The 23,188-nt window shown below is 51.6% G+C and overlaps 1 protein-coding gene and 1 pseudogene across 3 annotated transcripts in view; both read right to left on the bottom strand.

The window, feature by feature from the left end:
- Window positions 1-9,653: 9,653 nt before the first annotated feature.
- On the bottom strand, window positions 9,654-9,772 carry LOC136635334 (5S ribosomal RNA; annotated as a pseudogene).
- Window positions 9,773-13,801: 4,029 nt separating this feature from the next.
- The window catches only part of TARS2 (threonyl-tRNA synthetase 2, mitochondrial), a 31,582-nt gene continuing 22,195 nt past the window's right edge, over window positions 13,802-23,188 (bottom strand). For all 3 annotated transcript variants that reach the window (XM_066610300.1, XM_066610299.1, XM_066610298.1), the window contains exons 14-18: window positions 22,454-22,554; window positions 19,106-19,210; window positions 17,810-17,882; window positions 16,142-16,256; window positions 13,802-15,708 (exon numbers count right to left, since the gene is read on the bottom strand). In XM_066610300.1, the coding sequence (XP_066466397.1) occupies window positions 15,560-15,708; window positions 16,142-16,256; window positions 17,810-17,882; window positions 19,106-19,210; window positions 22,454-22,554 (543 nt within the window). In that variant the 3' untranslated portion in view covers window positions 13,802-15,559. The remainder of the gene's footprint in view (window positions 15,709-16,141; window positions 16,257-17,809; window positions 17,883-19,105; window positions 19,211-22,453; window positions 22,555-23,188) is intronic.

The raw sequence follows: 23,188 nt of genomic DNA on the forward strand, positions 1-23,188 counted from the left end.
GAAACAACATATTTCTAGACATTTCTAGAAATAGAAATAAAATGTATTGTAGAGTTTATGTCTCAAGAGTGAATGGAAAACAACCAAAATGTGCACTTAACAGACCATTTATCTATTTATTTTTTCACATTTTTACACCGTCCTTCCTCCAAAGAGCTCAGGGCGCTGTACACAGCTGCTCCCCTCCTTTTTGTCCTCACAACAACCCTGTCAGGTAGGTGAGGCTGAGAGAAAGTGACTGGCCCAAGGTCACCCAGGAAACTTCGTGGCTGAGGGGGGATTTGAACCTGGGTCTTCCAGGCCTAAGTCCACCTCCCAAACCACTACGCCAAACTGGCTCTTGAACCAGGACTGTTTTGGTCTCTGCCTGAAATTATGCATTTTTATAACTGTATCTCCTTTCAATATTATCACTCCCCTCCCTGGACTACTCCTCTCTCATTCTCTCCATTGAGACCGGAAACAGCTAGGGGCACAGACCTTTCCTTTCCTTTCCTTGCACATGTTCTCTAATGCACCTCGATACCCAGCTCTACAGCGACAGCCAACGGCATAACTTTCCCCCAACATGGAAACACAGTCCTAAGAGCCTCAAATCCTGTTGGATTTCTGTCCGTCAAGGACACAGTAACCAATCCCCCAAAGCGGCCACTGTTTCCCATTCTCAGAAATGCACATTCAAGGTCTGGAGTCTGAGCATCAAAAACTTACACCTGTGTCTTGCTGCTGGGGAAATCTATGATAGGGAAAAAAAAAATCAGCAGTTTTCAAGGCCATGATCAAACTTGTGCCAGGTTGTTCAAGACCTCAAAATCCACCTGTTGTCCCCAAAAGCAGTACTGAAATTTTTCCCTGGATGTGTTTATTTTTGTCCACTTATTCTCTCAATTCACAAGCAAACCCTCCCCCCCCCCAAGCTTGCTATTTTCTTGTTTTATTAAAATTAAGAACATAAGAACAGCCCTACTGGATCAGGCCATAGGCCCATCTAGTCCAGCTTCCTGTATCTCACAGCGGCCCACCAAATGCCCCAGGGAGCACACCAGATAACAAGAAGACCTGCCAGGCCTCCTGGGAATTGTAGTTAAGAACATAAGAACAGCCCCACTGGAGCAGGCCATAGGCCCATCTAGTCCAGCTTCCTGTATCTCTCAGCGGCCCACCAAACGCCCCAGGGAGCACACCAGATAACAAGAGACCTGCATTCTGGTGCCCTCCCTTGCAGCTGGCATTCTGACATAGCCCATTTCTAAAATCATTAAATTCAAATTAATTCAAAGAAGAAAATATTGTTGGGGGGAGGGCTGCTGGGTGGGTGATCCGTGTTCGGATTCTGGCCCCGAAGCAGCAAAGTCAGCTCACGAACAAAACAAGTTCATCTGCACCCAGGATCTTGTCCCAGCACTGCTCCCCCCACCCTCTCTCCCTGGTGGTTTCTGCCTGACTGCCGACTTTGAACTCGGTAATCTGCTTTTTAAGAAAAACCTCATTTCCCTGCAGCGCTGGATCAACAGTGCCCTGAGAAGAGGCCAGCTCAGCAAAATGTGGCCTGTATTCCAGGTATTGGATGCTTGTAATCCATTCCCAGCAGGACCTGACCTGCTTTTCAGAATGAGACGACCCACCCACTATGGGGGCAATCACGGGATAAGGGGAGATTTGCTGGAACAGGAACCGACACGCATAGAACTAAAACAGACAGGACCAGACTCTTCTCTGCCTTGGAAAAGTGGAAGGTTAGGATGGATTCCCCATCAGGGATTCCACAGACCTTCTCAGAAAATGACAGATCCCCCTTGGGAAAAGGAATCCATTTTAGCGGGTATATAAAGCCTCAGAAAGACTATTTATACTTTGTGATTCAATTGCGTCGCACAAGTGCAGAATTCTGGAACAGCGGCACAGAATCAGAGGTTTCATTTAGCAAAAATAATACCGCAGGTTTCTAGTCCTCAGGGCCACAAAAATGGGCGTGAAACGGAAACAAAGCAACCGACACAAGACCCATTTTTTTTCCTGGAGCTGAACAAGGATGGCTTTTCAGTGCAAAACCGCACGCTTCGTGCAAAAACGTGGGTCACTTCTGCGCAAGGTGACCAAAGCGCAGGCTGGCGCCCTGGTTGGCGGAGGCCTTGCGGTCGGCTTGGTCGTCATCAAGCTTCTCAAACTTTGCTCCTAAAACGCACGCTTTGAAACTGACTCAACCTCCCCAGATGCATCTGTCCTCCTCGCCCCGACGCCACATGTTCAGGGGACAAGGAAGGATCACATGCCTTGGTCAAGTATCCCATTGCCCCATACAAGGATCTGGGAAATGGGGTCAGCCCTGACCCAAGGCAGAGAGGGGGTCATCTCAGGGAGCAAATTTGAGGTTCCATTAAATGGTCCATGATTAAAAACCATTGCTACATTTTCTACCCACAGGGGGAGCCCTTTGAATGATCCACTTGAGGCAATGATCTCTGCCTCCATCAGGGTTGTCCAGGTAAAGTACCCTTAATCGGGATTTAACAGCGTGACCAGACGTCCCCTTTTTCCAGGACATGTCCTCTTTTTTAGCCTCGTGTCCTGGAAAAGAACATACATGTCCTCCTTTTCCCTGTGAGCAGGCCTATTGGCAGTGCATAGTCTTTGTGTAATTAATAAATTATACGTAATATAGTTTTAAATTTAATACTAATATAGTGTTTAAATTAACCACATGAAATCAACATATGAGTGTTTTTAGCTTTTATTTTGTCATGCCCTACATTTTTCTCGAATAGTAGTTGGCAACCTTCAGTCTCGAAAGACTATGGTATAAGCCTACAGCACCCGGTATTCCCAGGCGGTCTCCCATCCAAGTACTAACCAGGCCTGACCCTGCTTAGCTTCCGAGCTCATGGTATAAGCCTACAGCACCCGGTATTCCCAGGCGGTCTCCCATCCAAGTACTAACCAGGCCTGACCCTGCTTAGCTTCCGAGATCATGGTATAAGCCTACAGCACCCGGTATTCCCAGGCGGTCTTCCATCCAAGTACTAACCAGGCCTGACACTGCTTAGCTTCCGAGATCATGGTATAAGCCTACAGCACCCGGTATTCCCAGGCGGTCTCCCGTCCAAGTACTAACCAGGGCTGATCCTGCTTAGCTTCCAAGATCAGACAAGATCAGGCATGTGCAGGGTAACAGTTGCTTGGAGGGGGCCTTGTCCTCTTTCACGGTTATGACATCTGGTCAACCTGGGAATTAAGGACTAGAAGCTTGATGCTGGTGTTGTTTGTTTGGGTCAACAAGACCTGGTCTATTAACAGCTCATGGTCATGATAGCCAGAAGCTATTTTGAAAGACAGAAGACCTCTATTGGTGCAGGAGCAAAATTCTGGAGAAGTTCAAAAGCTGGCAACATTTTAGAGTCTTGACTTCGATGTGATGGTTGTGAGTGAAACGCTGACATGAGATGAAGGACAAAAGAGGAGCATCCCTCTGTTCTGACACTGGTAACCATCAACTGGGAAAGGATTTTCCCATCATGCAACTGTCTCCCGGTACCCAGGGGGAGAAGATGCTCTTGACGGAACCGAAGCTGCACTGAGGTGACCACATCTGTGCAATAAACAAACCACATGGAATGAAGTAAAGGAGCAGCAGCCACAAAACCCACAGAGTTTTTGCAACCGTGTTTAAAATACACACACACGCAGCCATGGTGTTGAGGCAGAAGGTTTCAATGAGATCATTGTTCCTACCTGTTGAGAAACAAGCAGGCAGCTGACCTTCGGGAAAGCACCTGGCAAGGAGGCCTTTCTCGGGGAGGAAAAAATGGGGCTTGTGTGGGCACAAAAGTCTGGTCACTTCTCTCCCCCCACCCAATAGCTGTTTCCTAGTCTACGTGACCAATGGGCCGTTTCTGGGCACAGATCCGGATCTGAACAGCCACGAGGTTGTGGTTGGTGACTAGGGGAGGAAGATTACAGCACTGGGCCCGAGAAACAGGGATCATGCTGTGCTCCCCTCTAGGGGGCCAGGTTGCCTCTGTAATCTGTGCCTAGGGCAGCAGCGTTGCACCCGTCCAAAAAGAGAGGCAAGTCAGACCCAGTGCCTGCCTGGTTGTTGCACCCCCCCAAAACAGACCCCCCCCCCAAAAAAAACTCACAACACTGGGCAGGTTTAAGCTTGAGTCGCACTCTGGGTGGGTTGCTACACTGAGACTCAAAAAGGTGTAAGGAAATGGTCATGGCAATGAACCGTCCACGCCCAGCATGGTTTCCTGTAATGACAGAACCAGAAGGTGCCCACAAGGCCATCTAGTCCAACCCTCCTGTCCTGCAGCAGGCAAACCTCCTAGAGCGCCCTCCAGCAGGTTCAAAGCAGTTGAACCTCTGCTTGAAGATCTACAGTGAGGGAGAAGGCTCCACCTCCCTTGGCAATCCGTTCCTCTGCCGAGCCGTCCTGACTGCCAGGAATTTCTTCCTGATGTCCACCTCCTCTCTTGCCATTTGCACCTGTTGGATCCAGTTCTAGTTACCAGGAGTTGAGCCAAGTCTAGACCCCAAAACAAAACAAAACAAAAAAAGCAAAAAAGCAGCTACCACGTTTTCCAGACTCACAAAGAGAGTCTGGTCCAACAAGAAGCTGATGGAACATACCAAGATCCAGGTCTACAGAGCTTGCGTCCCGAGTACACTTCTGTACTGTAGCGAGTCATGGACTCTTTGCTCACAACAGGAGAGGAAACTGAACGCTTTCCACATGCGCTGCCTCTGGCGCATTCTCGGCATCACCTGGCAGGACAAAGTTCCAAACAACACAGTCCTGGAACGTGCTGGAATCCCTAGCATGTATGCACTGCTGAAACAGAGACGCCTGCGTTGGCTCGATCAGGTCGTGAGAATGGATGATGGCCGGATCCCAAAGGATTTCCTCTATGGAGAACTCGTGCAAGGAAAGCACCCTACAGGTAGACCACAGCTGCGATACAAGGACATCTGCAAGAGGGATCTGAAGGCCTTAGGAATGGACCTCAACAAGTGGGAAGCCCTGGCCTCTGAGCGGCCCGCTTGGAGGCAGGCTGTGCAGCATGGCCTTTCCCAGTTTGAAGAGACACTTGGCCAACAGTCTGAGGCTAAGAGGCCAAGAAGGAAGGCCCATAGCCAGGGAGACAGGCCAGGGACAGACTGCACTTGCTCCCAGTGTGGAAGGGATTGTCACTCCCAGATTGGCCTTTTCAGCCACACTAGATGCTGTTCCAGAACCACTGACAAGTGCCAATTAAGAGGTAACTCGCTGAAATTATGTTGCAAATAGGGTACAATGCTAACTGAACTATATAATGGAACTGCTTATGCTCTCTTATGAGTTCCTCATCCTCATGGAGGACGCTCCACGGGGCATAAGTACCCGGAACAGGGAAAGGGACAGGGGGAGGAGATACCCCCAGGGTCCCCATTGGAAAGAAGTGTCCAGAACCAGAGGGTTAGACAAGGGCACAGAAATATGCAGAAGTGTGGCTCCCAGGAGTAAGAGAAACATTTAGATTAAGATGAGCTTATAGTAAAGCACAGATGGGATCCATGATGCACTGGTCTACACTGGATAAAGAGATGGTGAAAATTTCTTAGAAAAGGTGGTCCAAAGAACCAACACTTTTTCCGTTTTTGCCAGTTATAAAGAAAGGTATTGTGGTGTCCCCTCTGATACCAGCACCCATCTTAGTAAAAATGCTGGGATCATATTACTCTTTGCTCGTCTTCCCCAAAGGAAGACTGTCAGCTCGATGGTAAGGCCAGTTAGAGTTGGCAATCTTCAGTCTCGAGAGACTGGTATCGCGCTCTGAATGGTGGTTCTGGAACAGCATCTAGCGTGGCTGAAAATGCCGATTCGGGAGTGACAATCCCTTCCACACTGGGAGCAAGTGCAGTCTGTCCCTGGTCTGTCTCCCTGGCTATGGGCCTTCCTTCTTTGCCTCTCTGCCTCAGTCTGTTGGCCAAGTGTCTCTTCAAACTGGGAAAGGCCATGCTGCACAGCCTGCCTCCAATGTTGTCATGTTGTGAGAATGGATGATGGCCGGATCCCAAAGGATCTCCTCTATGGAGAACTCGTGCAAGGAAAGCGCCCTACAGGTAGACCACAGCTGCGATACAAGGAAGTCTGCAAGAGGTATCTGAAGGCCTTAGGAGTGGACCTCAACAAGTGGGAAACCCTGGCCTCTGAGCGGCCTGCTTGGAGACAGGCTGTGCAGCATGGCCTTTCCCAGTTTGAAGAGACACTTGGCCAACAGACTGAGGCTAAGAGGCAAAGAAGGAAGGCCTATAGCCAGAGAGACAGACCAGGGACAGACTGCACTTGCTCCCAGTGTTGAAGGGATTGCCACTCCCGAATTGGCCTTTTCAGCCACACTAGACGCTGTTCCAGAACCACCTTTCAGAGCGCAATGCCATAGTCTTTCGAGACTGAAGGTTGCCAACAACAAGAATTGAAGACTAAGAAAGGGAAAGATTGAGAATATTGCCAGAGGGAGGAATAATGTTGACGAGACAGACTCCATCTTGACCTCTAGACAAATTCGGTCTGGCCACATTCTCAATTCTGCCCGGAACAAGCTCCGTTGCTGTGAAATATGCCAGCTAGTTAAAATCAAGGACTGCAGAAAGCAGTCAGAATGGGCTAAGATGGGACAAGTGCCAGTTCATGTGTGCCATCCAACACCTTCTTTAAGAAAACAAAAGATATACGTTGAGTGAGCCACAAGACTCACTGGCACACAGCCCTGAGAAGTTGGCAGCATGCCAGAGAGAACACCAAGTGCCCACTTCAAGGAAGAGGGTGGTTTCTATGTAGCTGTTGGTCAACAGGGCTCCTTTGTCCTTCCAACACACGTCACCACTCTCTGCCACCCTGATCTCCTCAAATGTTCTCAAGTCATTTTGAACATAAGGACAGCAGAAGAGCCCCACTGGATCAGGCCACAGGCCCATCTAGTCCAGCTTCCTGTGTCTCACAGCGACCCCCTCCAAAGATGCCCCAGGGTGCACACCAGATAACAAGAGACCTGCAAGGCCTCCTGGGACTTGTAGTTTAATAACATAAGAACAGCCCCGCTGGATCAGGCCACAGGCCCATCTAGTCCAGCTTCCTGTATCTCACAGTGGCCCACCAAACGCCCCAGGGAGCACACCAGATAACAAGAGACCTGCAAGGCTTCCTGGGAATTGTAGTTAAGAACATAAGAACAGCCCCACTGGATCAGGCCATAGGCCCATCTAGTCCAGCTTCCTGTATCTCACAGCGGCCCACCAAATGCCCCAGGGAGCACACCAGATCACAAGAGACCTGCAAGGCTTCCTGGGAATTGTAGTTAAGAACATAAGAACAGCCCCACTGGATCAAGCCATAGGCCCATCTAGTCCAGCTTCCTGTATCTCACAGCGGCCCACCAAATGCCCCAGGGAGCACACCAGATCACAAGAGACCTGCAAGGCTTCCTGGGAATTGTAGTTAAGAACATAAGAACAGCCCCACTGGATCAGGCCAGAGGCCCATCTAGTCCAGCTTCCTGTATCTCACAGCGGCCCACCAAATGCCCCAGGGAGCACACCAGATCACAAGAGACCTGCAAGGCTTCCTGGGAATTGTAGTTAAGAACATAAGAACAGCCCCACTGGATCAAGCCATAGGCCCATCTAGTCCAGCTTCCTGTATCTCACAGCGGCCCACCAAATGCCCCAGGGAGCACACCAGATCACAAGAGACCTGCAAGGCTTCCTGGGAATTGTAGTTAAGAACATAAGAACAGCCCCACTGGATCAGGCCAGAGGCCCATCTAGTCCAGCTTCCTGTATCTCACAGCGGCCCACCAAATGCCCCAGGGAGCACACAAGACAGCAAGAGACCTGCACCCTGGTGCCCTCCCTTGCATCTGGCATTCTGAGGTCACCCACTCCTCAAGCCAGGAGGACCTGCTGGGGTCTGATTCGTTTTCTACCTCTGAAAAGGGAGCCCTGGCCCCACTGAAACCTGAGGGCCAGGTGAGGGCCAAGAGGGGAACAGCAAAGAATGTTCTCCTCTCCGTTTACTTGGAAGACACGGTCAGTTACAACCTGGGCTGGCTCACCCATGAGGTCAACTGAGGCAGTGCCTCAGGCAAGAGGTTGGCAGGGGGGCAGCCACTCTGTCCACCTCCTGCACTGTGGATTCCAAAAGGAAGAGGAAAAGAGTAGAGTTGTGGGCTAGAGGGGCTCTCCTCCAAATAAGAACAGACCTGCTTCTGGCCCAGGGCCCATCTAGTCCAGCTTCCGGCATCTGACAGAGGCCCACCGGCTGCCTCAGGGAGGACACAACACAAGAAGTCCCCTGCATCCTGTGGCCACTCATTCCTTGCACCAGGCATTCTGAAGCAGCCTACCAGGAGGTTGCGCATACCCATTGTGGCGTCACCTGCGACAGACTCCATTTTTCCTCCTTCAGCCTGCCCAATCCCCTTTTAAAGGCATCCAGGGCAGGTGCCATCAGCACATCCTGTGGCAAGGAGTTCCACAGATTAATTACACTTTCTTGCTTTTGCAATCCAGAGAGTGGACGGGGGGGGGGGCAGAGTTTGACATGCCTCTTTGAGTGCCTGGAGGGCTTGGGCAGGTCCAATGAAGACCCCACCCCCAAAAAAGCATGGACAAGACAGGTTTGCCCTGCGAATACTAGCCAGGAGCTTGATTCACACCAGGCCTTGTGGCCTCCCCTCACCAAAGAAACGGTCACGGGAAGCAACTCGGCGGTTACCAGGGGAAGCTCCGGCTCTTGCAAAGCCGTCTCCGTTTTTTCCAAGCCAAACATGTCGCAATGTTTGTGTCGATTTTTCATAAGAAGGGCATGCGTCGGAGTGGAATAACCGCAGCGGGACAAAGGCCGTCATTGTCTTCCCAGCGGGGTTTGACTCAAGACAAGAGAGTTCCCTGCGCATGAAAAGGAAGAGACAGGCCGGCACCCCCTACCCCACCCCAAGCCACTCCTGGATCCTTGTTTGGGTACAAGAAAGCCGTGCATCTTGACACCTGGAGACAGGACAAAAACACCCATGGAGGGTGCCAACACCCCAGTAGGCTGGAACAAAAGGTCACCGTTATGTCAGACCGCATTTCCTCATTCTCGGCCCCTCCACCCGGCCCTGAGATCAGGCTGGAGATTGCAAGCGCCTCGGGGCAGGGGGCTGACTGTCTGCGTTGCTGGTGCTACAAAAGCAATGGTTTTAAGCTACACAAGGTTCCCTCAGAATAACTTTGATGCCCATTGGCGTAAAGGACGAGCTGCAGGTGCAATTGAAAGACACGGGGGGAGGGCAACTGTTCTGTTATGCCATCTCCCCCCCCCCACTCCAAACCCAAGCACGGTGCCCTCGTGTTCAGAGGCAATGTTTTCTGAAGACCGGTGGGGGGGGGGGCTGAAGAGCAGAAGAGACATCTTGCTTGCGGGCTTTCCAGAGGCATCAGGCTGAGCACATGCTCAACCTGCTGGACTTCTGCCTGCAGCCCTGAAGGTCTCTCCTTAAGCTCTTAATGCCAGATGCAAGGGAGCGCACCAGGATGCAGGTCTCCTGTGGTCTTGGGTGCTCCCTGGGGAATCTGGTGGGCCACTGTGAGATAATGGTTGGCAACCTTCAGTCTCGAAAGACTATGGTATAAGCCTACAGCACCCGGTATTCCCAAGCGGTCTCCCATTCAAGTACTAACCAGGCCTGACCCTGCTTAGCTTCCGAGATCAGACGAGATTAGGCATGTGCAGGGTAACAGGGTAAAAAAAATACTGTGAGATAGGGGAAGCTGGATTAGATGGGCCTCATCCAGCTGGGTTTATGTTCTCTTGCAAACCACCCATCCATTGAGCATCCTTAAACAGAAATATTGAGAACAAGGCTGGGGAACAGGGGGTAGTATCTCAAAAGTACTTTGTACTGGTGCAAGAATCAGCACCAGTGTTCGGAATCCCTCACTGTGAATATCTCAACTGTGGTTTTTTTAAAGTTTTAAAACCAAGTTTCTGGTCCTCATGACTGCCAAGAGCGGCTTGAGAGAGAGTGAGTTTTCAGAAGTCAAGGAGTGCCGGTCCTGACCAAATCAATATTTCACACTTGGTAGCACAACACAGGTTGGACGGGGATTATTTCTGCAAACTGCACAAACACAAACTTCCTTTGGGGCAGAACGACACCCCCCCCCCCCCACACACACACATATACACAAGTACACTTAACACTCATGGGGCCCTGGAAATTCTTTTCACCTGAACAAGGCGTGGCGGGTGGCCATGAAGTCACTGAAGAGCCCAAGCCCCAGTTGCGCAAGAGAGAGACCGCAAGGAGCAAACTCCGAGTAAGAGACGGGAGCTGTTGCATAAGGAGCAGCTAGTCAGCCCTTACTCATGTGCCTGTTCTCTACTCCTGGGCAGGGGGAAAGAACCTGGGGGTTGTGAAAGATGGGCCTTTTGTTGCCCGAGCAGCCCATAAACAGCTTGAGAAACAAGAGGCCAGGCAGGGAAGCAGAGAATAAGTCACTTATTGGACTCTTCAATATGCCCAGCAGGACTGGCCTCGAGATCTAGTCAGTTCCTGCTATCCGCGGGGAGCAAAATTGTCACCTGCCCCCCCCTGTATGTTCTTGGGCTGTTCTTGGCTACTCGCGGATTTGCAGAAGGTCTTCTGGCACTCGCCGGCCATCCTGAAGTTGGTTGTGGGCACCATTTAAAGGTCTCTGCTGGCATTCAGAATGCAGCAGAGCCCTTCCAAACGGCCAGAGGGTGCTTCCGAAGGCCATTTTAAAGGGCTCCGCAACTAGTCACAAGCACTGTTTTGAAGGCCTCTGCAGCCTGGCGGTCTCCGCTACGGACAGATCACCAATTCCTCCCACTTAACCCCATTGATCCCATAGGATCAATGGGTTCCTATCCATTTGGTATTTGCTGGTATTTTCAACCCCAGTGGATACGGAGAGCTGACTATTTGCGGAGCACAGACCTGCAGCGCAGAGACCGAGGGAGGGCAGGAGGTCTTCACCACTGTGCACGGCGTCTCTTGAAAAGCCCCAGGATGGCCACAAAACCCAACCCATGCGCAAGTCAGGGCCCCCTTCTCATTTTGGGAAATTAAGGACCGGCTCCTCCGAAAGGCCCAACTCTGAACGGCAAGGATTCCAAGTCCTCGTTGCTGGAACTTGGGGCTGGATCCAGCAGGAGCTCCACCACTCACTAGGAGAGCGGCTATAATACCTCCAGACTCCTGGCAAACAAATGCAAGCCAGTTAATTCCTACCTCAGGTCAATTAAAACTCTTGGCCGTGCCCAGACTCTGCTCTGGGATGTGGCCAGCAGCAGCAGCAGTAGAGCATGGGCTCAGTAGAGCATGGGCAAAGTGTTTTCGTACTGATCCGTTGGCTCTCCCACCTACCCAAAGTCCCAACTCTTTTCTTGGATTATAAAGAGTGTAATGGAAGATCAGAAGATCATCAGGTGGATGATGTGGTGTTGCTAGCGGTTCCATGTTTTGACAGCTGGCTGACAGCTCTGGGAAAGGCAGGGCTGGCTCCACAGCTGTAATCAATCAAGGCCAATGGGACTCTGATGGACACCTGAGCTTCATTTGACCTTGATGGGACTTTGAATGGACATGGACTGAAGAGATGGCTCAGCTGAGCCTAATTTGGACTTAACAAGGTAGCTCACAGCTGAGCTGCATTTTGGATTATGAGACATCCAAGGATAAAAGGCAGCTTCAGAAGGACCAAAGGCTACCCTGACCCAGAGGTAGATGCTACCTGACCCAAAGGAGAGCTGAGCTGAGCTGACCTAACCTACCTGGACTTTGACCCGGCATATTGACTTTGGACTGTGAGTTGGCAATCCACATTTATTGGACTGGGACCTGACTCTGACTTTTGCTTGCTGCACTTGTGAGTTTAACAAGGGAAACTAATCAGCCTTAAGCAGGCACAAGGCCCAGTGGGGAGGAACTGTGGCACAACAAAGAGGAGAGCTTTCAAGTTCAAGGGTGGGGGCTTCAAGCTGCCAAAAGGGCCCCCCTCCCCACTTCTCTCAGTGGACATCAACTCTCCAGCCCCAGGCGACATTTGCACAGGGTTACCCCGAGCCGACGGCAGAACTAAATGAGACAAGACCTGATTTAAAAGCACTTAGTCATCATTTATGCAAGGGATAAATGCTTTCCAAACAGGTTTTCAGTCCACAGCGGAAACACATTCCCATTGGGCACAGAAGCTCAACACCCGCTTTGCCTTTTTTTTTTTTAAAACAAGCCTGGAAACCACAACCGGAAACCATCTCTGAAGCCCGGAAGGGCTCAGCTGACTGTATTTTGCTTGTCGAGTGCTGTGCAGTTTCAGAACCACAAAGGAACACTGGAAGGCAACATCCACCAAAGTGGAATACTCTTTCCCCCCAAAAGTTCAGGGTGATTCTGAACTGTAGTGATTCTCAAAAGGCACTCTGCCCATGTTGTGAGCTATGTCTGGGGGATTTGGGTTTGCTTGGTGATTGCTGTGTACTATTGGTGCAGAAGAGAGGCTCTGCCTCTGACCATAGATTGTCATGTAGTCTTTCCATGCCTGATCTCGGAAGCTAAGCAGGGTCAGGCCTGGTTAGCACTTGGATGGGAGACCGCCTGGGAATGCCGGGCGCGGTAGGCTTCTACAATGATCTCAGAAGCTAAGCAGGGTCAGGCCTGGTTAGCACTTGGATGGGAGACCACCTGGGAATACCGGGTGCTGTAGGCTTCTACCATGATCTCGGAAGCTAAGCAGGGTCAGGCCTGGTTAGCACTTGGATGGGAGACCGCCTGGGAATGCCGGGCGCTGTAGGCTTCTACAATGATCTCAGAAGCTAAGCAGGGTCAGGCCTGGTTAGCACTTGGATGGGAGACCGCCTGGGAATGCCGGGTGCTGTAGGCTTCTACAATGATCTCAGAAGCTAAGCAGGGTCAGGCCTGGTTAGCACTTGGATGGGAGACCGCCTGGGAATACCGGGTGCTGTAGGCTTATACCATGATCTCGGAAGCTAAGCAGGGTCAGGCCTGGTTGGGTGGGAGACCGCCTGAAAATACCAGGTGCTGTAGGCTTATACCATAGTTTTTTGAGACTGAAGGTTGCCAACCAATATCAAATGGTGCAGCTTCGCGCTCAAGGGTGGTTGTATCAAAGGCGTGGTTGGAACAAGCACTTCCTCCAAGGCTTGCTCCATCCTGTGACCCACTTGAGGTCGTCTCCTGGGCGGTCAGCAACAGACCGCAGGGAAGCAGCCCAAGTTGGGACCCCTTTGCCACGGTCCTTCTGTGCAGATGGTCACATGACGCTAAGGTTCGACACAGAGAGACGTGGAAGCCACCCAACCCCACTAAAAGGCAGCACCTCACCCGACTCTGCCCCTGTAAACAGACCCCTAGATGTCATATGCGAAGAGTTCGAGGAGGTTTAATTGGGTTTAGAGCTGGCTAAAGTTGGTTTGTGTTCCAAACAACACAGTCCTGGAACGAGCTGGAATCCCTAGCATGTATGCACTGCTGAAACAGAGATGCCTGTGTTGGCTTGGTCACGTTGTGAGAATGGATGTTGGCCGGATCCCAAAGGATCTCCTCTATGGAGAACTCATGCAAGGAAAGCGCCCTACAAGTAGACCACAGCTGCAATACAAGGACATCTGCAAGAGGGATCTGAAGGCCTTAGGAGTGGACCTCAACAGGTGGGAAACCCTGGCCTCTGAGCGGCCCGCTTGGAGGCAGGCTGTGCAGCATGGCCTTTCCAGTTTGAAGAGACACTTGGCCAACAGTCTGAGGCAAAGAGGCAAAGGAGGAAGGCCCACAGCCAGGGAGACAGACCAGGGACAGACTGCACTTGCTCCCGGTGTGGAAGGGATTGTCATTCCCGAATCGGCCCTTTCGACCACACTAGACGCTGTTCCAGAATCACCATTCAGAGCGCGATACCAGTCTTTCGAGACTGAAGGTTGCCAACAACAAAAAGACCTAGTAGCATGTAGCGCCTGAACCAAAGTAAACCAGTAACAGAGAAGTGGCTTGCAGTCCTTAGCTGCAAGGATGTGAGTAACAACAGCCAACGGAATTTACAACTCAATGGGAGGTGATAATGTAGCACCTATGCAGACAGAAAGGCGCCCATCAAGGAGGGAATGCAGCTGTAGACCTCCAGTGGGGAGAGGAGAACTGAGAGGGCCACTGGGGCCATCCAGCCCCACTTCGGGAAAATTCTGTCCCCAAGAGTTCTGATTGGACAGTTTAAATAAGTACAGAGTCACCTGTATCCTGTTAGCATGAAAAGTATAAGAACAAGCCCAAAGGGGGTGTCAGGTCTTTGTCTGTTTGGTGGAAAAGGTTGTGGGTGCAACATCCTGCAGGTGGAGAGCCTGGTCCATAGGTAAAGGAGCTGAAAGATCTACAACAGAAAGCTGACCAGGTGAGAGTCAGGGAATAATAGAGACAGCCAGTTAGCTTTCTTATTTTAATGCTGAGATGTTTCCTAGAAGTTTTATGCCTCTAGTGTTTGCTGCCTTTTGTAACCCTGTGCATTTAATAAAGTAAAAATCCTTTTACTAAGTTGTTTCATTGTCTGTTGGGGACAAAGGATTCTGCCTAGCCGTTCAGCAAGCGGCCAAATCCTCGTTGAGGACTAGTAACTTGAGGACTGAGGCTTTAATTAAAGAAAGTGCTCGGTGCCTGCAAGGGATAGAATTAAGCCTAGAGGGTCTCAGTGTCCCTGGACTGAGACACTGGCACATACAGGGTGGTGGCAGTACTACCGAATAGGGGTCCCTTGAGAGGTCTAGGGTTCGAGAACCAAGAACTCTGAGCACCCCAAAACCCTGGGAGTGTACAACACCCAGTCCTTGAGGCTTTGCAACTTTCAGGAAGTAGAAACAGAATTTGGGGCCAGATGGGCCCTTGGCCTGATCCAGGGGAATTTCCTTATGATATCGAAGGGGGCTACAGGCCAAGTTCTGCTCAATTCAGGGAGTGTGCGGGGATCCCCTCCTGCTTCCTTGGGGCATCAGCCGCTTTCACGGCAAAGGCAGGTGCGACTCTTCTACGCTGTTCACAAATCCCACCCCCCAGGCACCAGTTTCAGTCCCGGCCAGGTGATGCCTTGAAGCAAACAAAGAAACACAACCCACCTTGGCCCAACCTTCACCTCGCCAGCTGGCCTGGAGGTGACATGGATCCGAGAAGCTCACCCAGCGCATCACCGGCACACCGTAATTACTCGAGAAAGGTATTTTAATTACAGGCCTCCGATGCCTACTCCAGGATGGGTGGCGAGGACTAGGCGCTGCGCCAGACGCCCATTTCCATGCAGAGCCTTTCCCAGAACAAAGGAAAGCCCCTCCCCTTGTTCTCTAGTGGCATGCTCAGCCCAGTTGCCGTCCCACATCCTTCCCGACAACCGCCACTAAACAATCCTAAGTATTTTGTCAGCGCTCCAGCAGACCGTGTTGGATTTCTCGTGTGGCCTGTACAGGCTCCGGTTTACGGAGAGGTCAGGAAGGGGTCAAGGCGGTCAAGACTTGTCCTACTCAGAAGAGCTCCTCGGCGTTCTGGGCGCGAGTGTCTCGGAGCTCCTGGAGCCTGCGCAGGGCCTCTTGCAGGTCCCGCTCGCCATGCTGGCGGGTGTCACGGCTACGGACGTTCACGGTGCGGTTGGAGAGCTCCTTCCGGCCGACCACTGGGGGGGAGAAACCGGCATCCCCGATCATCCCATTTCCATCCCCAGCTGGAAAGGCTCCAGCAGGATCTGGTCCTCAAGCCTCCCCAACGGCCATATCTATTCTCAACTCGTTTTAGCCTGTAAGCTCCTTGGGGCGGGGGCCTTTCCTCACACTCTGAAACATGCACCTGTTCCTCCTGTTTCGTGCCTATTCTCCCCCCCCGCTGTGGCCTCCCTGAGAGTCAGATGTTAGACCGATGGTGGATCAGGCATTATCAGGCTGTCCTGTGGACAGAAAAGGAGTGCGAAGGAAATGCACAAGCCCTGCGCATACGTCACCCGGGTTCACAGAAACACTGGCCTTATCCTGACTACTCTCAGCCTCGGAGGGGGACCAGAATTCACTGCCCAGGCCTGCAACAGCCGCCACCCCAGCAAGAGCAAAGCTTACCGAACTGGAAGTTGTACTGGGCCAGTTGGGCCTTCCGGATTTTGCGATTGAGGGTCGACCCCGAGTCGGCGTCCACATCAGCTGTGAATCCCGCCTGGTGGAAGAGCTGGTGGACCTGAAGCATGGCGGACAGAGGAGAGAGAGAGAGACAGACAGACTGCATGCAAGGTCGAGATTCCGCACAACTGTCCTAACCCTGGCCTTCTTGGGAGGGGGCAAGCTCACCTCAGCCTGGGGGGGGGGGGGGCTATTCAATTTACTTAGCTGAAAAAAAACTATATTTTGTCTTTCCCAGGCTGAAGCAAAAGCTCAAGGTGGCTTACAAAGTTCCACAATAACATATACAATGGATAAAAACAGTAAGTAAAATCATTAAAATGTACACAAAAAACCATCGTAGAGCCATTTGCGGCAGAGGTAACTAGAAGCAGCCAAGCCACAGCATTGTGACAGAGGCAGAGAGAGACACCAGCTCGTCATCAATCTGTGGAACTCCTTGCCACCGGATGTGGAGATGGCACCTGAAGGTCTTTTCAAAGGGAACTGGACACACTGATGGAGCAAAAGTCCGTCACAAGTTACAAGCCGTGATGAGTCTCCTGGTTTTAGAAGCGGACTGCCTCTGAATGCCAGGTGCAGGGGAGTGACAACAGGACACAGGTACCTTGCTATCTTGTGGGGTCCCTAAGGCATCTAGTGGGCCACTGTGAGACACAGGAAGCTGGGCTAGGTGGGCCTTTAGCCTGATCCAGTGGGGCTGTTCTTATGTTCTTAAACTACAATTCCCAGGAAGCCTTGCAGGTCTTCTTGTTATCTGGTGTGCTCCCTGGGGCATTTGGTGGGCCGCTGTGAGATACAGGAAGCTGGACTAGATGGGCCTATGGCCTGATCCAGTGCGGCTGTTCTTATGTTCTTAACTACAATTCCCAGGAGGCCTTGCAGGTCTCTTGTTACCTGGTGTGCTCCTGGGGCATTTGGTGGGCCGCTGTGAGATACAGGAAGCTGGACTAGATGGGCCTTTGGTCTGATCCAGTGGGGCTGTTCTTATGTTCTTAACTACAATTCCCAGGAGGCCTTGCAGCTCTTTTGTTATCTGGTGTGCTCTCTGGGGCATTTGGTGGGCCGCTGTGAGACACAGGAAGCTGGGCTAGGTGGGCCTTTAGCCTGATCCAGTGCGGCTCTTAGGTTCTTATCCCTCAATCTCAACACCACCCCCAACCCCTCTCTCCACCTGAGACACTGTCCCATCATTCCCCATTTACTCCGCCTGACATCGCTGTTTCCCTTGTGTCAGCTGACAAGTTGCAAGTCCCCCAAGAGAAGCTCGATTCTGCAAAGCGACCCAAGATGCACCGGGTCACTTTCGCATTTCTTTGGCGACGTTTTGATAATTGCTGTGTCATTTACTCTGGCTTTGCCCATTATAGAGTGTGGGATGGCAGCCAAGCCCCCTCTCTGGTTTCCAAGACTTTGGCAAGCACACAGTGCTTTTTCAAGCACAGCCCCACGATCATGAGGGCTAGAAACTTGCTTTTAAGAAAAGAAAAGCCAAAATCCTCAGGGAAAAACACCCCTTACCACACCTTGCAGAATTGCTGAGCGCAGGCATGGAGGGTTGAGTGTTAGCTATGCAGCAGAACTGCTCTGTTACCACTTCAGGACTCTCACCTCACGGGCATAGTCCTCTGTGTCTGGGCCCACCGGGATCACCATGATTTGGGACGGGGACAACCAGAACGGCCTGCAAATAGACACCAAAGCAGAACAGTCCTTAGCATGGCTGGGCTCGGACCTCCCCTTTCCACCATACCCGCCCTTTGGGAGACTCACTAGATATCTTTGCTCGAAAGCCTTGCAGCCCCCCAATCACTATAGACCAGGGGTGCCCAAACCCCGGCCCGGGGGCCACTTGCGGCCCTCAGGGACTCACAATCCGGCCCCCCATTTTCAATGAGCACCCGGCCCTCTGCAGATTTGCTGGAGCCTGCGCTGGCCCGACGCAATTGCTCTCAGTGTAAAGATGGCTGTTTAACCTCTCGCATGAGCTGTGGGGCAAGGCTTCCTCCACTGCTTGCTGTTTCACATCTGTGATACAGCAGTGGCAGTGAAGGAAAGGCTGGCTTTGCTTTGTGCAAGAACTTTTATAGGCCTTGAGCTGTTATTGCAAGACCTTCAATCACTCCTACAAATTCCATCTCCAATATATTCATTTATGTAAATTTATTCAAATTTGAAATGTAAATTAATTCGCCCCCCAACACAGTTCCAGAGAGATGATGTGGCCCTCCTGCCAAAAGGTTTGGACACCCCTGCTATAGACCTTGCCTCTATGGGTGCTGCAGACTCCTACAGCCCCCTCCCAGCTTTCCTGACCCCAAACCCTGGAAATGGTGGTTTCCTACAGAGACAATACAAACCTGGGTTTCCAGACAACACTGTCCACACTTTTTCTCCTCTCAAAGGGATTCGAACCTCTGACCTCTAGCTCCGCAGGCCCACGCTCTCTCCATTAGGCTATTGGAACTGTCCACACACTGTGCTTGAAATGGACGTCCCGTCCCCCCCCGATTTGTCATGAGCACTGATGGCAGCCCAAAGGGCCACGGAGTTGACACCGGTCCACGCAGTCCGTCCCGACCCGCAGCAGCGCCTCTAGGCTTCAGGACGAGGGCTCTCTCATCCCTTACCTGAAGATGCCACGATCGGAACTTGGGACCTCCTGTGGACAAGTGAGTAGATGGCGCTTCCTTGGCTCTCAAGTCAGGACACTGCCTGCACCCAAGGGGGTGGCTCTCTAAGGTTCCAGAAAGGGGGTCTTTCCTAGACTTGCCTGCAGATGCTGGCCCCCCCCCGGCCTTCAGCCTCAAAGCTAGTCTTCCATCTCTGCGCAGCTAAGCGTGCCCTGGGTGGGAATCAAGTCAGTTTGCCCACACAACCAACTAAGCCAGAAGGGTCAGGACTCACCACTTCCCGCCGCAGCTCTCCGCCAGCACGGCCAACATCCTCTCGACGGAGCCAAGGACCGCTCGATGGATCATCACCGGACGTTCAGGTGCCCCTCCGTCTTTGCTGCCCGGAAAGGAGGCGAGAGAAAGTGAGGAAGCTGGTGTCTCAACACACAAGGCCACGCCTCTCCCTGAAATCATTTTGGGCAATGCCAACAGTCCTGCAAAAAGGTGGCTGGGTTCCCGCACCCGTGCGTGCAAGCCGGATGGCCGGTCCTCTCCCCTGGATATCTTATTCAGAGACTTCACGCTACTGAAGAGGTGACCAAGCTTGCTTAATGTAAGAGCCACATATGATAAACGTCAGGTGTTTGAGAGCCACCATACTTAAGAAGCGTTTAAATTCTTAACTGTATCTTCTCACCATGAACGCTAAACATACGTTTTAATCCAGTATATGTATATCCGGCAATATAGACATTATTTGCATTTTTTTACTGTATCTTTACAATATCATACCCTGCACATGCTTGATCTTGTCTGATCTCGGAAGCTAAGCAGGGTCAGGCCTGGTTATTAGTTGGATGGGAGACCGCCAGGGAATACCAGGTGCTGTAGGCTTATACTATGATCTCGGAAGCTAAGCAGGGTCAGGCCTGGTTAGTACTTGGATGGGAGACCGCCTGGGAATACCGGGTGCTGTAGGCTTATACCATGATCTCGGAAGCTAAACAGGGTCAGCCTGGTTAGTACTTGGATGGGAGACCGCCTGGGAATACCAGTTGCTGTAGGCTTATACCATGAGCTCGGAAGCTAAGCAGGGACAGGCCTGGTTAGTAGTTGGATGGGAGACCGCCTGGGAATACCAGTTGCTGTAGGCTTATACCATGAGCTCGGAAGCTAAGCAGGGTCAGGCCTGGTTAGTAGTTGGATGGGAGACCGCCTGGGAATACCAGTTGCTGTAGGCTTATACCATGAGCTCGGAAGCTAAGCAGGGTCAGGCCTGGTTAGTAGTTGGATGGGAGACCGCCAGGGAATACCAGGTGCTGTAGGCTTATACCATGAGCTCGGAAGCTAAGCAGGGTCAGGCCTGGTTAGTAGTTGGATGGGAGACTGCCTGGGAATACCAGTTGCTGTAGGCTTATACCACGAGCTCGGAAGCTAAGCAGGGTCAGGCCTGGTTAGCAGTTGGATGGGAGACCGCCAGGGAATACCAGGTGCTGTAGGCTTATACCATGAGCTCGGAAGCTAAGCAGGGACAGGCCTGCTTAGTACTTAGATGGGAGACCACCAGGGAATACCGGGTGCTGTAGGCTTATACCATGATTTCGGAAGCTAAGCAGGGTCAGGTCAGATTAGTACTTGGAGGGGAGACCGCCTGGGAATACCGGGTGCTGTAGGCTTCTACCAAAGTCTTTCAAGACTGAAGGTTGCCAACCACTGTATCTTTAATGCTGTGGTCTTTTTTTTCCCCTTTCTTCTTCTTTTATTATTATAAACAAATGAAAAAAATTAAACTCTTGAAATTCTTATTATTGCTCATTATTAATCATAGTATTTATTAATGATTAATAATAATAATAACTCTTGAAATTCTGAAGATGCCGGATTCCAAACATGGGTTTACACGTGCAATGTGATGCACAGAATTGGACAAATACCCAGGTTTACTTTTCTGAATCTCAAAAGGGGGAAAAATTACGACTACAAATTTAAATTTTCTGAAGGTGTCCCCAACGGAGTCTCCATGACAAGCTACAAAAAAACCAGTTACCTGCCCAAGGTAGGTAGTCTGGGGCTACCTACTGACTAGGGCTAGTCTGACTCTGGCTTCTACCCAAGTGGCACCCCTATCCCGGATGTGGGGAGAATGCTGGCCTGCCCCTCATGTGCAATTCCCGGAACTAGCATTCCAGGAGCTGTCTGAGAGATAATCTCAGATAATCTCCACTCTGATCCGAGCTTAAGCTTTCCAGAAAAGTCTCACCCATGTTCCCCGGCAGTTCCTCTTTCCCTGTTCTGTGGTCGGCCGAGGCTATCAGACAAGTTACGACAGTAGAATGAGTGGAAGGGAAGGGAAGGAAAAAAAAAAGGGAACTGCTGGCTCAGAGACTTGGAGAGGGGCTTCTCTGACACAATCAAAAACGCAGAAGCGACACACTAAGGGACTTACACACAGACGTTCGACGTACGTGGCTAGACGCCGCAATGGTGATGTGCTCGGTTACGAGTGGAATATGCACACCTCATTGATCTGTTGAAAAACTGGTCACCGCACACGGGGCAACTAAGGGGGCGCTCCATGCTATATAACACACGTCGGACCGATGCAACCCTGTGTCACATCCTCCCAGTCCCATGGCATTTGGCTGCCCCAAGACCGTTTCACTGCACTGTGAGCAGCAACCACTCTGGGTGTGAAGTGGGGGGGAGGGGTTGTGGAGGAATATGCATCACACACGACATCAGGACGTGAGCTGTGGGTGGGCTAGATGTGACCGAGGGAGAGGCCGGGAAACCCAATGCCTGTCTGGGTAACTACAGTGGACCTGCCTTCTCCGTGAACATAAGAACAGCCCCACTGGATCAGGCCATGGGCCCATCTAGTCCAGCTTCCGGTATCTCACAGCGGCCCACCAAATGCCCCAGGGAGCACACCAGATAACAAGAGACCTGCAAGGCTTCCTGGGAATTGTAGTTAAGAACATAAGAACAGCCCCACTGGATCAGGCCATAAGCCCATCTAGTCCAGCTTCCGGTATCTCACAGCGGCCCACCGTGGGTCTGGCATCCACAGATTCTAGTATCCATGGATGCCGGGATCCCCTTTTAAAAAGTAAAAATAATAGCCTTCCCCACCTTTGTGGTGCAAATCGGCGTCATTTGCAGGGCTGTAGGACAGTGACTCGCCGGTGGGTTGTGCAACCCCCTCTCTTGGAGCCCTGGCTCACCCCAGAATGGCTTCCAAGAGCGCAGAAGACTGCCCTGCAAATGGCATGATTTTGCAGGCAAAAGGCAGGGATTTTCTTACTGATTTTTGCGTTTCAAAAATGTTTTAAAAGGAGGCCGCAGTATCTGTGGATGTGGAACAACCCCGCCCCCCGCAGATACCACCATACAATAATAATAATAATAATAAACTTTATTTATATCCCGCCCTTCTCCCTAAAGGGACCCAGCTGGGTCCCTAAAGGGATACAAGCTGTCCTCGCCACCTGTTCTCCACAATGCCTGCTGACTAAGGAGACACACCGGTCATTGTAACTGCAGAATTTTGGTCTCGGAAAGAGCCAAGGGCCTGGCTGGCTGGCACACCGACACCTGAACTGGAGCGGCTGGGCACAGCATTTGAAGGAACAGAACTCACCCCGCAAAAGAGAGGTCAAACCGGATGGGCATCTGGAAGTCCAGCTGAATGGTGGCGCACTGGTGACACCGTCCCAAGGCGTCTCTGATCTGAACGTCAATCTGGAAGGGAGAAGCTGCGGTCAGAAGCGCCAGCCTGACCCGCGGACGGGGGCACGGCTGCAGTTGGCAGGGCGAGTCCTCTAGGTCTGGTGGAAATTCAGTAGGCAGATCTCCCCCACCCCTTGCTGCCTTCTCTGTGCAGAAGGAAGCTACACCTGGTGAACTTTCTCCCTGCCTTTCCTTGTTGGTAACCTTCAGTCTCGAAAGACTCTGGTATCGCGCTCTGAAAGGTGGTTCTGGAACAGCGTCTAGTGTGGCTGAAAAGTGACAATCCCTTCCACACTGGGAGCAAGTGCAGTCTGTCCCTGGTCTGTCTCCCTGGCTGTGGGCCTTCCTTCTTTGCCTCTTAGCCTCAGACTGTTGGCAAAGTGTCTCTTCAAACTGGGAAAGGCCATGCTGCACAGCCTGCCTCCAAGCGGGCCGCTCAGAGGCCAGGGTTTCCCACCTGTTGAGGTCCACTCCTAAGGCCTTCAGATCCCTCTTGCAGATGTCCTTGTATCGCAGCTGTGGTCTACCTGTAGGGCGCTTTCCTTGCACGAGTTCTCCATAGAGGAGATCCTTTGGGATCCGGCCATCATCCATTCTCACGACATGACCATGCCAACGCAGGCGTCTCTGTTTTAGCAGTGCATAA

This window comes from Tiliqua scincoides, chromosome 15 (assembly GCF_035046505.1).
Source record: "Tiliqua scincoides isolate rTilSci1 chromosome 15, rTilSci1.hap2, whole genome shotgun sequence".
Taxonomy (NCBI): domain Eukaryota; kingdom Metazoa; phylum Chordata; class Lepidosauria; order Squamata; family Scincidae; genus Tiliqua; species Tiliqua scincoides.